Source organism: Microcebus murinus, chromosome 15 (genome assembly GCF_040939455.1).
Source record: "Microcebus murinus isolate Inina chromosome 15, M.murinus_Inina_mat1.0, whole genome shotgun sequence".
NCBI lineage: Eukaryota > Metazoa > Chordata > Mammalia > Primates > Cheirogaleidae > Microcebus > Microcebus murinus.
The window spans coordinates 59,557,975-59,572,589 of NC_134118.1; the positions used below are offsets into that span (position 1 = coordinate 59,557,975).

Below are 14,615 nucleotides of genomic sequence, written 5' to 3' on the forward strand. Positions count from 1 at the left end.
GAGTAACATTGATTCCCTTAGATGCAGGGATTGCTTTCATGGCCTGCTTAATTTGACATGTCCTGTGAAAAGGAACCCTAGACTCATGTAGTTGCTTCATACAATGAAAAAGTGGGAGTTGCTGAAATTTTTAATGACTGCTTGGCCCATTTCAGCCTCTGCTAAGCTCTTGTGTAAATGAGGGCTGATCTTTTTTTGGTGACAGTTGAAGGGTTCAGAAACTTTTAAGGCAGAAAATGTCGCAACTACTAGTAGCACAACCAGTTCTCCAAAGCCACCAGGACAGCAAGCTGTTTGTTCTGGATCCTTGAGGGTGGCCTTTTGATTGAATCCAAATTTTATAGAACAAATCCTTCTAATAAAGGGATTTGTTCTGTGAAGTTTAGATTCAGTTAAGGGCCTGCACTTGGGGATCTGGAAAGCCACATGTGGCACTGAGGCTGCAGGTTCCTTATCACAGTACCTTTTATTTATAATCAAATCTACCCACCTCGATTCCACTGGAATGTAATCTTTCTGAGAAGTTTTGTTTGTTTTATTCATTCAATACCTGGAATATTGCTTGCTACATAGGAGTAAATATGTAATATTTAGCAATAAATATTCCTTGGATAAATGAAGCTTTTCCTTTGTTCATTGCAGAAATCCCTTCCAATCTCCTCCCCAGACTTTTCTACCTAAAATGGGGCTAGCTAAGCCTCATGTGCTACCCTAGTTACTATTAACTTCATTTGCATGTGGCTTTTCCCCTTAACTGGAGCTACTCTAAGCAATACTTGTACAATCTCAGCAAAATCCTCTCTAACACTTAGTAGAACTTAAGCTGTGCCTCTAGTTCATGATCATCTCGTTTTTGTTTGTTGTTGTTGTTGTTGTTTTGAGACAGAGAGTCTCACTCTCTTGCCTGGGCTAGAGTGCTGTGGCATCAGCCTAGCTCACACCAACCTCCAACTCCTAGGCCCAAGTGATCCTCCTGCCTCAGCCTCCTGAGTAGCTGGGACTACAGGCATGCGCCACCATGCTTGGCTAATTTTTTCTATTTTTAGTTGTTTGGCAAAATTTTTCTATTTTTAGTAGAGACAGCGTCTTGCTCTTGCTCAGGCTGGTCTTGAACTCCTGACCTCAAGCGATCCTCCCACCTCAGCTTCCCAGAGTGCTAGGATTACAGGCGTGAGCCACTGCGCCTCACCCATGATCATCTTTATGATCCCACAAATCTTAAAACTTGCAGCTTCCTCCTTATTTTGTTCGCCTACCTTAATGTCTTATTGAAAGGTACATATTTACTGGGTTCACCACATTTTGTTTCTTCTTCTTAAGTCTAATATGATCTTCTGCATATTAGTTTCTCTTCTGATTAGTACTATTAATGTATACAACTGTTACTAGATTTCATGTGTTAGAATTGATTATTTGCAACCTGCCTTGATGCTTAAATTCTTGATTAATTTTGCTGGTGTGGGACTGAGAAGATGTTTTAATTTTTGGATTAGGGATAAATAATGTAGAATCATTGGTCAGTCATAGAAACAAAAATTTTGTTCCTATTGTTGTTGTAGTTCTAGCTCAACCAATAAAACACATTTTGCAAAAGCAAATGTCTCAAATTTTTGTAAACATTCAGAAGACTTCAAATGTTTATACTTACAGGTGACAAAGTTGTATATATTTTCCTCTAGGAGTGAGCTGGAACATCTGCAGTATAAAGTGTTGCAAGAAAGAGAGAACTATCAACAGTATTCTCAATCAAGCAAAGCAAAATCAGTAGTACCTTCATTTAGCATAAATGACAAATTTACATTAAATAAAGATGATGCCAGCTACACCCTTATCTTAGAGGTGCAGACTGCAATAGATAATGTCTTAATACAGGTAAGCAAAATATCTACTTTCTTAGTTATATGACTGGATCTATTTTGCAAACTAATCATAAGCACTAATTATTATTGAATGCTTTTAGTGTTAGTATTTTGAATGTTTATGACTTTTTAGTTTTCTATTAGATAATCAGTTTGCTCATAATTTATTGGAATTATATCATTACTTTTATTTGCCCTATACTTAATAAACAAACAAAAGATGTACTTAATTTTCAGGAAAAGGACAGTTAGGATTTTCTTCTTTAGCTATCATCTGGGAGAATCTTAACACAGATGTGACTTAGAAAACTACTGTATTTAATGCCTTTATTAGAACTTCTTTAAAAAGCCCCAGACACTAAAATGATATCTTACAGTACAGTTTGCTCATTAACCTAATAGTTTCTAGGTAGGTTAACAGGCAAAGTAGATAATCCCAAAGGGTGAAATTTAGAGATAATAATGTACAACTCCATTTATCACTATATATATTTACTTATTTAAATTGGAAGATATTCAAGAAGTAGAAAAGGATGATAGGATGAATGTAAAACAAGCAAAAGATAGTAAACCCATCAAAAAATGAGAAAATAATAAATTAGAGAAAGAATACAAGATTTACAAAGATGTTATGGAGAGGTCAGATTATTAAGTAAAACTTAAAGGCAGAAAACTCTCAAGTAATGCTAGCTCCGGCTGTTGCATTGAACAACTCTAAGAGTGGCATTCACACATAATATGATGCAACAGCTTTGTCTTAGAAACTGCTCCAGAGAAGAAAAAAATTATCTTCTTTCTGTGTTTCGGGTAAAATTAAAATTGATAAAAATGAACTGATATAATCAGAATGGCCATATGATTATTTACAGCTCATGGTAACATTTTTAGCATTGACAAAAATAAGTAGCAAGGTTGTACTTTTAAGAGGATATGAGAGATGATATTTTATGATTTTGGATAATCCAAATTAGAAAAAAATAGGTAATTATAAAGTAATATTCTTTCTTTGTTTTCTAGAAGTATGTACTGTCAAATATCCATTAAGAGAACTCTTGAATTTGAAGATGAACTTAAATTAGAACTAAAGAGAACACTTAGAGAAAACGTAATATGTGAACATTTTTAGGTATTCCATGTGAACTTTTTTTTTTTATATTGACTGTAGAGTGATGTTCCAATAGATTTACTTGATGTGGATAAAAACTCTGCTGTTGTTAGCTTTAGCAGCTGTGATTCTGAGGTGAGTAAAAAGTATAAAGAATTCTTCACATGCTTTTATTTCTTTATGCCATTGGATTAAAGTCTATAAATGCTACTAGGGTTTGATGTTTCTTTTTCAATCATTTCTTACATAACCTTTCCCTTAAAATCTGCTTCTGTTCTCTTTCCCTGTCCTCAGATAATCCAGAAACCAGGGTGTTGTCCTAGATTCCTTCTTTTCTCTGATCTGTTATAGGTTTATATCCTTTATGTGAATGCTTAGGACCACAAGTGTTTCAGATTCTAGATTTTTTTGGATTTTGGAATATTTGCATTATATTTACTGATTGAGCATCGTGGATTCAAAAATCTGAAATCTACAATATTCCAATTAGCATTTTCTTTGAGTGTCGTGTTGGTACTTAGAAAGTTTCGAATTTTGGAGAAGTTCAGATTTCAGATTTTTGAATTTGGGATGCTTAACCCATGTATCCAGTTAGTCACTAGTTGACTAGTTGTCAGTTTTACTTCCATGGCTGTCATACCTCTACTTGGCTTCATTCCCACTTCTATTAACTTTGTCTGGGCTCTCATCATGTCGTGTTTGAACTACTTACTCTATCAGTTTCTCGGCCTCTAGGCTATGCTGTACCTTGGCCACCTGAGAGGTCTTCCTAAAACAGAACATTATGTTATCATTTCTTTCTCAAAACCTTGCAAATATTCCTTATTTCCTGGTGGATATAAGTCTAGATTCCTTATTGCAGCATAGAAAACTTTCCATGATTCAGCTCTTGATTAAATTTCCAACTTCTTTGTCACCAGCTGCTACTTCCCCTCCCATGCACATTATTTCTGCCAAATTGAAGTTCTTAAAATTTCTTGAAAATGCTATACAGTTTCACACATCTTTGCATTTGAACATGATCTATTCCTTCCCCCGCTCTTCCTGGTCTGCCCCACTTTTTCTGGGCTTGTTCAATGTGTGCTTAACCTTCATTCAACAGACATTTATTGAGCACTTACTATGTGCAAAGTACCTATGATGAGATCATGTCAGTGCTTTTGGACCTGCTTACTGTATCACTTCCTTTCTGCTTAGTACTAGGAGACAAGCAGTCTCAGAGTTAGGTGTGACTTCTGAAGAGAAGTTAGGGTAAAGATAAGGTCTGGATTAACTGCATTGGAGAATGCAAACCAGAGTAGGAGGAGATGGTGACTGGAGTTGGTGGGTAGTTAATTACATATTTTTAAAAAGGAGGAACAAAAGAATAAAGAAAAAGGTTGATAGTTATATGAGGGAATAATTTGCAATAAAAATTCATAGTAAGCATTTTCTTTTTAATAAGAGATTTTATAACAATTGTATTATGTTACCTGTATATGGTTTGCCATCCTTGTTTGAGAAGAAAACATAAAAGATTTGGACCTAAATTTTAAGATCATTTAAAAAATCAAGTTAACATAAACTTAAAATCTTTGATTCCTAAGTTACTATGAAAGATTAATCTGTTTTACTTATATCACTGCAGGATTCTCTGAAATGAGTTGTTTTATACTAATTTAAAACCTATCTTCTAGGATAATGGCTTTTTTAAAAAAAACTTTTTTTTCATATTAATCATAGCTTTTTAAATTAACAAGTAGTGAATAGGACACTGTAAGATATTGTTTACTATATACCAAAATAAACAGATCTGTTTAAATTCAGAAACCCGGCTGGGCGTGGTGGCTCACGACTGTAATCCTAGCACTCTGGAAGGCAGAGGCAGGTGGATTGCTCGAGTTCAGGAGTTCAAAACCAGCCTGAGCAAGAGCAAGACCCTGTCTGTACTATAAATAGAAAGAAATTAATTGGCCAACTAATATATATAGAAAAAATTAGCCAGGCATGGTGGCACATGCCTGTGGTTCCAGCTACTTGGGAGGCTGAGGCAGCAGGATTGCTTGAGCCCAGGAGTTTGAGGTTGCTATGAGCGAGGCTGACGCCATGGCACTCACTCTAGCCTGGGCAACAAAGCAAGACTCTGTCTCAAAAATAAAATAAAATAAAATAAAATAAAATAAAATAAAATAAAATAAAATAAAATAAAATAAAGTAAAATAAAATAAAATAAATTCAGAAACCCATTTACAGTAAAATGTGCTTATACATAAATATGACCAAATTTATTTAAAGCCCCTGTTAGAGAGGTCCTAAATATATGCAATTACCATGTAAGAACAAGACCATGAGGTTTATGTAAAAAATGACAAAATCACTAAGTCACCAAAACTAGAAAAAAATAATGAAATGGAAACTAAGATAGTCAAAACATAAGGAACATAACAAAGCAGCTTTAAAAGGCCATGCTAATCTTTCCATTTTCAAAATTTCTTAATCTAGTAATTCCAAAAACTGCCATTTATAAAATGACATTCTAAAAATCTACACTTGGAATTTCAAAGCATCCCAATTCAGAAAGCTTTGACTACTTTCTCCCCAGCCTAAAACTTCCAATAATGCAGGAAAAGCACTGACATAAGGAAGAAAATATTCCAAGGAAATGGTATAAATTTTAAAAAAACAAACTTACTGCTTTCAGAACCTTTTGATTAAGACCCACATTCATTATTAATAATAATAATTTTTCCTATTTTCATCCATTATTTTTCAATTTCATGTTAGAGATGAATAAATTCTTTGAGCCCATAACTGAAAGATTAATAATAAACCTGGTTTTATTACGTACAACATCGTATTTTTGTCATTGGTACTGCACAAATTATATACAAAGAAATATATACAAAATGTTCAGGCCAGGCACAGTGGCTCACACCTGTAATCCTAGCACTCTGGGAGGCCGAGGCAGGTGGATTGTTTGAGTTTAGGAGTTCCAGACCAGCCTGAGCAAGAGTGAAACCCCGTCTCTACTAAAAATAGAAAGAAATTAGCTGGAAAACTAAAAATATATAGAAAAAATTAGCTGGGCATGGTGGCGCATGCCTATAGTCCCAGCTGCTCGGGAGGCTGAGGCAGGAGGATCACTTGAGCCCAGAACTTTGAGGTTGCTGTGAGCTAGGCTGACGCCATGGCAGTCTATCCCAGGCAACAGAGTGAGACTCCATCTCAAAAAAAAAAATGTTCAAGTATTAGTTAAATTTCAATTCAAGGTTTCTGTTTCCAAAAGCTACATTTAGCATATTTCATAAAGATAGCACAAATTAGTCATTTCAAATAATCTTTCCAACTACATATATATATAAAATTCCATAGGCACTAAAAATCCATGAAGCTGCATTGTGAGGGGCTTGCTCCTGCCCTTAGGTATAAGCAGGTTCATCACTCCAGGTTGAGAGTTTGTCTACTATCCATTCATGCGTAAGTGCAGTAGATGATTTTATAAAATATGCTGTGATGCACTGGAAACCAGAGACCAGTGTAGGTCTCAAATCGTTTTATCTAGCAACAAAATGTTTACAGTTGTGCAAGAACAAGGATTCCATTTTCCTACCAAATAACAACAAAATAAAACATTTTATATGTAAGATAACTTATATCTTTGGACTCCTGAAAAACTTGTTAATTATGAACATTTTAAAAATAAAAGACAGCAGAAGCCCTGGTATTACCTCTTTTTCCTCATTTCTTATACTACGTTTTAAAATAAAGCAGGAAATGTTATGGAGATTTCAAATATACACAAAAGTAGAAAGACTAGTATAATAACCTCCGTGTACCCTATTAGTAATTTTCAATATATGGCAGGCCTTATTTTATGCTCTTCACCTTCTTCCCTGCTCTCAAACCTAATCCCAGACTTATTATTTCATTTGATTTATCATTTCAATCCCTAAATACTTGACTACTAACATTTTTATTTTTAAAAATTTTTTTTAAATATTTATTTATTTATTTTTGAGACAGGGGCTTGCCCTGTTGCATAGGCTAGAGTGTAGTGGCATCATCATAGCTCACTGCTGCCTCAAATTCCTGGGCTCAAGTGATCCTTCTGGCTCAGTTTCCCAAGTAGCTGGGACTATAGACACATGCTACCATGGCCAGCTAACTTTTTTATTTTTTGTAGATATAGGGTCTCACCATGTTGCCTAAGCTAATATCAGACTCCTAGCCTCAAGCAGTCCTTCTGCCTCACCTTCCCAAAGTGCTGGGATTACACGTGTGAGCTACTGCACCCAGGCTTATTTATTTTAAAATTTTTATTTTTATTTATTTATTTTTTTAGAGACCAAGGTCTTGCTCAGTCTTAGGTCACTGCAGGCTCAAACTCTTGGGCTCAGGTGATCTTCCTCTCTTGGCCTCCCGAATTGCTGGAATTATAGGCATGCACCACTGTATCTGGCTGATTTAAAAAAATCTTTTTGTAGAGACAAGGTCTTAATGTGTTGCCCAGGCTGATTTCAAACTTCTGGCCTCAAGCAATCTTCCTGCCTCAGACTCCAAAAGTGCTGGGATTACAGGTGTAAGCCATCATGCCCAGCCAACATTTGTTTTTAATCACATGAGTATATAATATATATTTTTACATTTTAATTATGGGTACATAATAGTTGTATATCTTTATAGGATGCATGTGATGTTTTGATATAGGCATACAGGTGAATTAATCAAATCAGGATAATTGGGGTATCCATCACCTCAGGCATTTAACATTTTTTTGTGTTGTATATTTACTTTTTTAAAAAAATTATTTAAGACCTTTATTAACAGGTGCTTGTAGTTTGTTGACTTTTTGAAAAAATCAAGTTGTAAACTTTTATTACAAATTAAAAATGAAGTTCTTAAAAATCTCAACTTGATCAGCTATGAAACAATTTAAAAGCCTTTAAAGGCATATTGAGAAAAACCAGGCTTTTTAAAAAAACATGTTTGTTATCAAAAAAAGACATCTTTAGGTAAAAATAAAAAAAAAAACCTATGCTACATAGATAATGCACATAGTTCTAGTTATCTGGTCAACAAGCAGAAAGCAAGCACTTAAGGTCTTCAGCTCCAATCTTTTCTTCATTTCTTTTTGCTGGAATTTCATGTTCATTTCTTCTTATTGGATGACTAAACCGGACGATGGTAGAGATGGTAAAGCCAGCATTTACTCAGCCCTGTCATGCTTAGCCTGGGGAGCAGATGAATTCTCAGCTGGTGGATTGGCTGCTTTTGTCTCTTTGCCATCTTGTGGTTTAAGGTTTTCTGGGCCTCTGCATTGGTAATTGGGTAACTGAAGTTGTGACAGTACAGACATTGAAGTGGTTGCTGACCTTGGGTCTCATCTCTTTGATTCTCTTTATCCTCTTCATTGCCATCCTCTCTGGGCTGTCTTTGGTGAGGAGGGCCCCTGCGGAATCATGATCTATAACTCCATACATATTCTATCTTACTGGTGGTCTACCTTGTTCTCCTGCACCCTGGTTGTCAGCACCCTCCATTGCTTCTCCCTGCACAGGGGGGTTGGAATACTGTGATCCACACTCATAGGGTCTCCTCATGTAGTAAATGGGAACCTTCACCTGCCATAGCACCAGTGTTGTTGAGCCTGGCCTTCAGAAGCACTCTCTGATCCCTCATTCTTTTTCCCACTGTCACTATTCTGGTAATTCTGCTGGTAATTGCGTGGAGGACCCCTGTGATGTGGATAGCGTCTATAATGGTTAACGTCCGTTGCGTATTTACTGACTTGAACTGGAATTCCACCAGGGCCTGTAACATTTGCTGCCTCTGCACCCTTTTCTCCTTCAACAGTATCAAACTCCATAGTCTCTCCATCTCCTACACTGCAAAGGTACTTCCTGGGGTTATTCTTCTTTATTGTAGTCTGGTTTGCAAATACATCTTCCTTGGTGTTATTCCTGTTGATGAAACCATATCTATTTCTTACATTGAACCATTTTACTGTCCCCTAAACCTTCGTTGTGATGACTTTGTCCCAGACAGCAGACCCCGGCCAATATGAGGCCGCCCCAGGCCACCGCTCCCTGCCTGGCTTGGTGTCGGCAGCGTTGAGGGCTGGGGCAGCGGGCGGCTGCTGGGTCTAGGCCTTGCTGCTCATGGTTGTGGTGATGGTGACAGGGGCCAGAGATTCAACATCAAACATTAATGTACATGAGTTTATAATATAAACATTTGGTGTTTGTATTGTCCGTTAGATTTTAGAACTCTTAATGTTTAAGAATGTTGCTGTAGAAACCAAGATGAAAAGAGCATGAGCTTTAGAGTCTTAAAGATATGAATTTGAATTCATATTTTCATCACTTACTAACTTTGGGGAAATTAACCCCTGATAAGCTCAGTTTCTTCATCTGTTAAAACTTACTTAGTAAAATTTAGTGTGCATAATGTTGTTCATAGGAATAAGTGAGAACATGTTCGAAAAGCATTTAGCACTAATTATAGGTACTCAAGTAAATGATAACTGTTATTGATGTTGTTTTTGTTATTAAAAACATGGATTCATTCTTTTCCTCAATTTTGAATTCTTCCCAGTCAAATGACAACTTTCTTCTCGCCACTTATCGGTGCCAGGCAAATACCACTAGGCTGGAACTCAAGGTAAAAGTGCTAGAAGTTACCTAATATTTGAACTGCCCCCCCACCCCTTTGTATATCTTACAACATATTATATTATTTCTTTGCATTGAATTTCTCCCTGAAACTAATTATTTTGGAGTAATGACTTTTTTTTTTTATTTCGGCTTATTATGGGGGTACAGATTTTAAGGTTTCAATAAATGCCCATTTCCCCCCCTCCCCCCAAAAGTCTGAGTCTCCATCATGACCATCCCCTAGATGGTGCACATCTCATCATTATGTATGTATATACCCGCCCCCCCCCCCCCCTCCCACCTGCCCAATACCCTATTACTGTAGCACCTATGTGTCCACTTAGGTGCTACTCAGTTAATACCAGTTTGCTGGAGAATATATCTGGTGCTTGTTTTTCCATTCTTGGGATACTTCACTTAGTAGTATGGGTTCCAGCTCTAACCAGGAAAATATAAGATGTGCTATATCACCATTGTTTCTTAGAGCTGAATAGTACTCCATGGTATACATATACCACATTTTATTAATCCATTCTTGGATTGATGGGCACTTGGGCTGTTTCCACAGCCTTGCAATTATGAATTGTGCTGCTATAAACATTCGAGTGCAGGTGTCTTTTTTGTAGAGTGTCACTGGATCATTTGGGTAGATGCCCAGCAATGGGATTGCTGGATCAAATGGTAGATTCACTTGTATCGCTTTAAGGTATCTCCATATTGCTTTCCACAGAGGTTGAACTAGTTTGCAGTCCCACCAGCAGTGTAGGAGTGTTCCTCTCTCTCCGCAACCACGCCAGCATTTATTGTTTGGAGATTTTTTGATAAAGGCCATTCTCACTGGGGTTAAGTGATATCTCATTGTGGTTTTGATTTACATTTCCCTGATGATTAGAGATGTTGAGCATTTCTTCATATGTTTGTTGGCCATTCTTCTGTCTTCTTTAGAAAACTTTCTGTTCAAGTCCTTTGCCCACTTTTTAATGGGGTTATTTGATTTTTTCTTCCTAATTTTCGTGAGTTCTAAGTATATTCTAGTTATCGAGTAATGACTTTTGAATGATCAATTAAGTTTTAATTTAGCCCAGACCACAATCTGTATTATTATAGTATTCAATTACCTTCTCTAAAATTATTAATCTTAAAGTTTCTTCTTACTGGAAATTTTTTTCCTTATTTTTTATTATGGAAAGTTTCAAACATATGTAAAATAATGGATTCCTATATATTTATCACCTAGTTTCAACAATGATGAACTCATGGCAATTTTATTTATGTCTCTTACTGCCCCAAATTACTTTGAAGCAAACACAAGATATTTATGATTTAATTTGTAAATATTTTAGTATGTATGTCTAAAAGAGTATTTGTACTCTTTTTTAAACATAACAACACTATTATCATACCTAAGAAAAATTAAAAATAATTCCTTAATATTATCAAATATTTAGTGTACAGATTAGACTGATTTTTGTTGTCACTGATTGTTTGATCCAGTCATCATCCACATAACTAATTTAGTTATTAAAGTATCTGGGCATTCACACTATATTTTCCTACTATCTATTATAGATTTTGCTGATTGTACTCCAGCGATGCCATTTATTTCCATCTATTCTAGAGAAAACCTTTTAAAGTTTTCTTTAGCAAATTAATAATATAATCATTTTTATAATTAAATATTGAATGTAGCACACAAATCTATTTTAGTTATTTGTCATGTGAGATTTTTAAAATTTTTTAGTTTTTATACACTTATGATTTAAAAATTAAGGACTATAACTGTTTTTCCTGGTGTTGCTGATGTTTTGAAACTCAAACTATTTTTTTTCAGGAGAGATGCTGTTATACAATAATTTTTTCACATCTGGTCAAGGAAGTACCAGTTAAATGTAATTTTTCCCTAAATAATCCATTTTTGTCTGCATAAGTTCCCAGTCATGTATTTTGAAAGAAAAATTAAAGACTAAGATAAATTTATTTCTAAAAGAATATACAGAGAAAAAAAATGCCCAAAAAGAGCCAAGAAAATTATGAAAAGATCTCAACACAGTATTCCTAAAAAAGGGAAAAAAAATTATGAAAAGGAAGAAAAGTAAGGTTTAACTTGCTTTGCCATATAATAAAACATGCTATAAAACTATCATAACAAAAATAATGGGGGGTATTTCCAAGCCTAAATAAATATGCCATGTAACAGAATAGAGTCTAGGAATAGATTCTAGCACACATTTATGGTAATTTAATGTGTGACATTTCTATTTAGGGAAAAATTCTATTAAATTACTATTTCTATTTAAAAACTAGTGTTCACACAGTTGGTATTCATTTGGAAGAAAGTTAAGTGGACGCTTATCTTCATAAATAAATTCAGATGGATTAAGTACCTAGTTATTTAAAAAGAAGAAAATTTGTCTTCCAGATAATAGGTAATTGTCAATAAAATACAAAGACAGCCTATAAATTGTTATAATAAAGACTATTAATTAAGGAATATAGGCAAAGGATACAGATAGGCAATTCATAGACGAGGGAATCAAAATAGTTAACAAAAAAGTCCCACCTCATTATTAGCTATTATTTGAATTAGAAATTCAACTCAAAATAACAAAAAGCAATTTCTGCTTATCAAACAGATTGGCAAAACATGTTAAAGAACAATATCACTAGGTGACATGAATGACTGTCAATCATAGCTGGGGGAAATATAAATTGTTACAGCCACTTTGGAATATAGGTAATAGCCTCATTTGAGAGAATCTATTTAATAGCAATAAATTCACAGTAATATACAGACAGATGTATGTATAATTAACTGCAGCATTGCTTCAAGAGGCAGAAAAGTGGAACAAAAGTGAATACGCAATTGAGTGAATGGTTGAATAAATAACTATACCATGGATATTTAATGGAATATTATATAGCTGCTAAAAACAATGAGTTGATCTATACTTGTTAACATGGAGGGAATTTCATGAAAAACACAAAATACAGATAAAATCCCTATATATTTGTATATATTTATATCTATAAATATTAAGAAAGTTATAAAAAGAAACATACCTGTCTGGTACAGCAGGTGATACAATATGGGGGAGGCATAAGTGGGATCAAAGTGCAGGGGACATGATAGTAACAGGAGAGGCAGAGATAAGGGGGAAAATGAATTTTGGAAATGAAAGCAAAGATGTCTATAGTATAAATAGAACTTATTCATGTGAAATTATCTGTTTGTTTTTGTACATGTGCATAGAGAGACATGAAAGAATAACTTCCCAAATGGTTACAATGATCATCTCTGGGTGGGAGGATTTCACGTGACTTGCATCTTTGTCCAAATTTTTCTTCATTGGTTGACTTTCTGAATAATATGAATTGTTATATTCATTATTAAAAAAAACCTTTTTCATAGAAAAATTGTTATAGTCATTATGAAAGCTCTTTTTTATTATGAAAAAATTCTGTTGCCAGTGTGAGTTTACCCTTTAAAAATAAACCCCAAAATATAGGTTTGTCAGATTTATTTTTTATTTTTTTCTGTTTTTATTCATTATTTTTCTTATTCTTTTATTATTCCTCTCTCCCTAGTCAGAGCAATATTCGTAATGCAACATTTGCAAAAACTTTTGCCATAAACTTTAATTTATATTTCTTACTTAGGTGAAACACTGATTTTTTTTTCCTCATGCCACAAAAAGTGTGAGTTAAAATATCAGATTAGAGAAGTTACCTTTGTAGTACAGGAGGTACTATAATCCATCTCATGAATTAGAACAGAGAGGAATGGAAAGGAGGGCAAGAGGAAGAATCTAGACAACTTTCTAACTCTTCTTATACTACAACTCATAGTTCAGTGAATTATTTTTTTCTGTTAAGAGTTTTGAATTATCAGGATATCCAACCTGCCATATTCAAAATACCCCAAAAGAATGTTCCAGTCCAAGTATGACATAATTAGATTGTGGGTATGCATCTCTATTTTCACAGAAAATTAAGAATTAAGTTCTTAGAAACATTTTGTTCTGTCAGTAGATTTTTATATTAGCAGTAGTTATATGCTATAATCTCATTTCTGAGGAAAAGAAGCATTTCATATAAATTTTAGTTATTTTGAAAACTTAACAAAATATCCAATTTTAGCCATTTTTATGTAAATCTTATAAAATATTAATATATAGAAGTGATGGGGTAGTAGATAGGAATATATGTCTTGGAATGGTGTAGTGGTGGAGATAACTTATAGATTAACTAATTTTGCTTTGACTACCAAAAATCTTTTTAATTTTCCTTTGTTCTAGTGGCAAAATGTAGTTGTTTAATGGAATGTCATAATATCCTTCAAAATAGTATAGAAGAGAATAAGGCATAAATACTTGATAACTTGTGTTGGACATTTTAAAGATGTATTTATGTTGCTAAATATTCTTTTCTTTCCTCTTTAATGTTGAATCAGATTCGCTCAATTGAAGGCCAGTATGGCACACTTCAAGCATATGTGACTCCAAGAATTCAGCCCAAAACCTGTCAGGTCCGCCAATACCATATCAAACCTCTTTCACTCCATCAAAGAACTCACTCTATTGATCATGACAGGTAGGACAAAAGAAAGAGCAGTTTATTTTTAGGATATTACACAATTCAGATAAACCTGATTTATATTTTTATAGTATAAATGCTGGTAGTTCTTTCTATATCTTAAAAATGAAATAAATATTTTAAATGGTATGGATTTAGTATTTCTAATAAATATAGGATTCTTTGTCTTATTTTAGAAACTGGTTTGAGTTGGTTTTTCCTATCTTTCTCATATATTACCATTCTGAGATCATTATAAGAGTAGTAGTTCTCTCATGCTCTCTCAAACACCTATTGTGAGCAAATACTGTTTAGGTTAGGTCTAAGAGTAGTCTGTAAATAGGACCTCATTGTATTAGCCTCAAGCATCGTATTTCCTTTCTCTTTCTCCTCAAGGAATAGCGGTAGAATCATTGGTTGTTATAGTCCCTTTTGTTTCTGACTTTC

At 34.4% G+C, this 14,615-nt stretch overlaps 1 protein-coding gene and 1 pseudogene across 3 annotated transcripts in view; one reads left to right on the forward strand and one right to left on the reverse strand.

Annotated features, from left to right (window-relative positions):
- Positions 1 to 14,615, forward strand: part of BBS7 (Bardet-Biedl syndrome 7) — a 49,805-nt gene that overhangs the window by 24,610 nt on the left and 10,580 nt on the right. For 2 of the 3 annotated variants that reach the window (XM_076010641.1, XM_012784204.3), the window contains 4 exons: positions 1,680 to 1,872; positions 3,025 to 3,099; positions 9,538 to 9,603; positions 14,047 to 14,186. In XM_076010641.1, the coding sequence (XP_075866756.1) occupies positions 1,680 to 1,872; positions 3,025 to 3,099; positions 9,538 to 9,603; positions 14,047 to 14,186 (474 nt within the window). The remainder of the gene's footprint in view (positions 1 to 1,679; positions 1,873 to 3,024; positions 3,100 to 9,537; positions 9,604 to 14,046; positions 14,187 to 14,615) is intronic. The other variant, XM_012784207.3, reaches the window with a different exon arrangement.
- Positions 8,113 to 9,319, reverse strand: LOC105882111 (Y-box-binding protein 1 pseudogene; annotated as a pseudogene).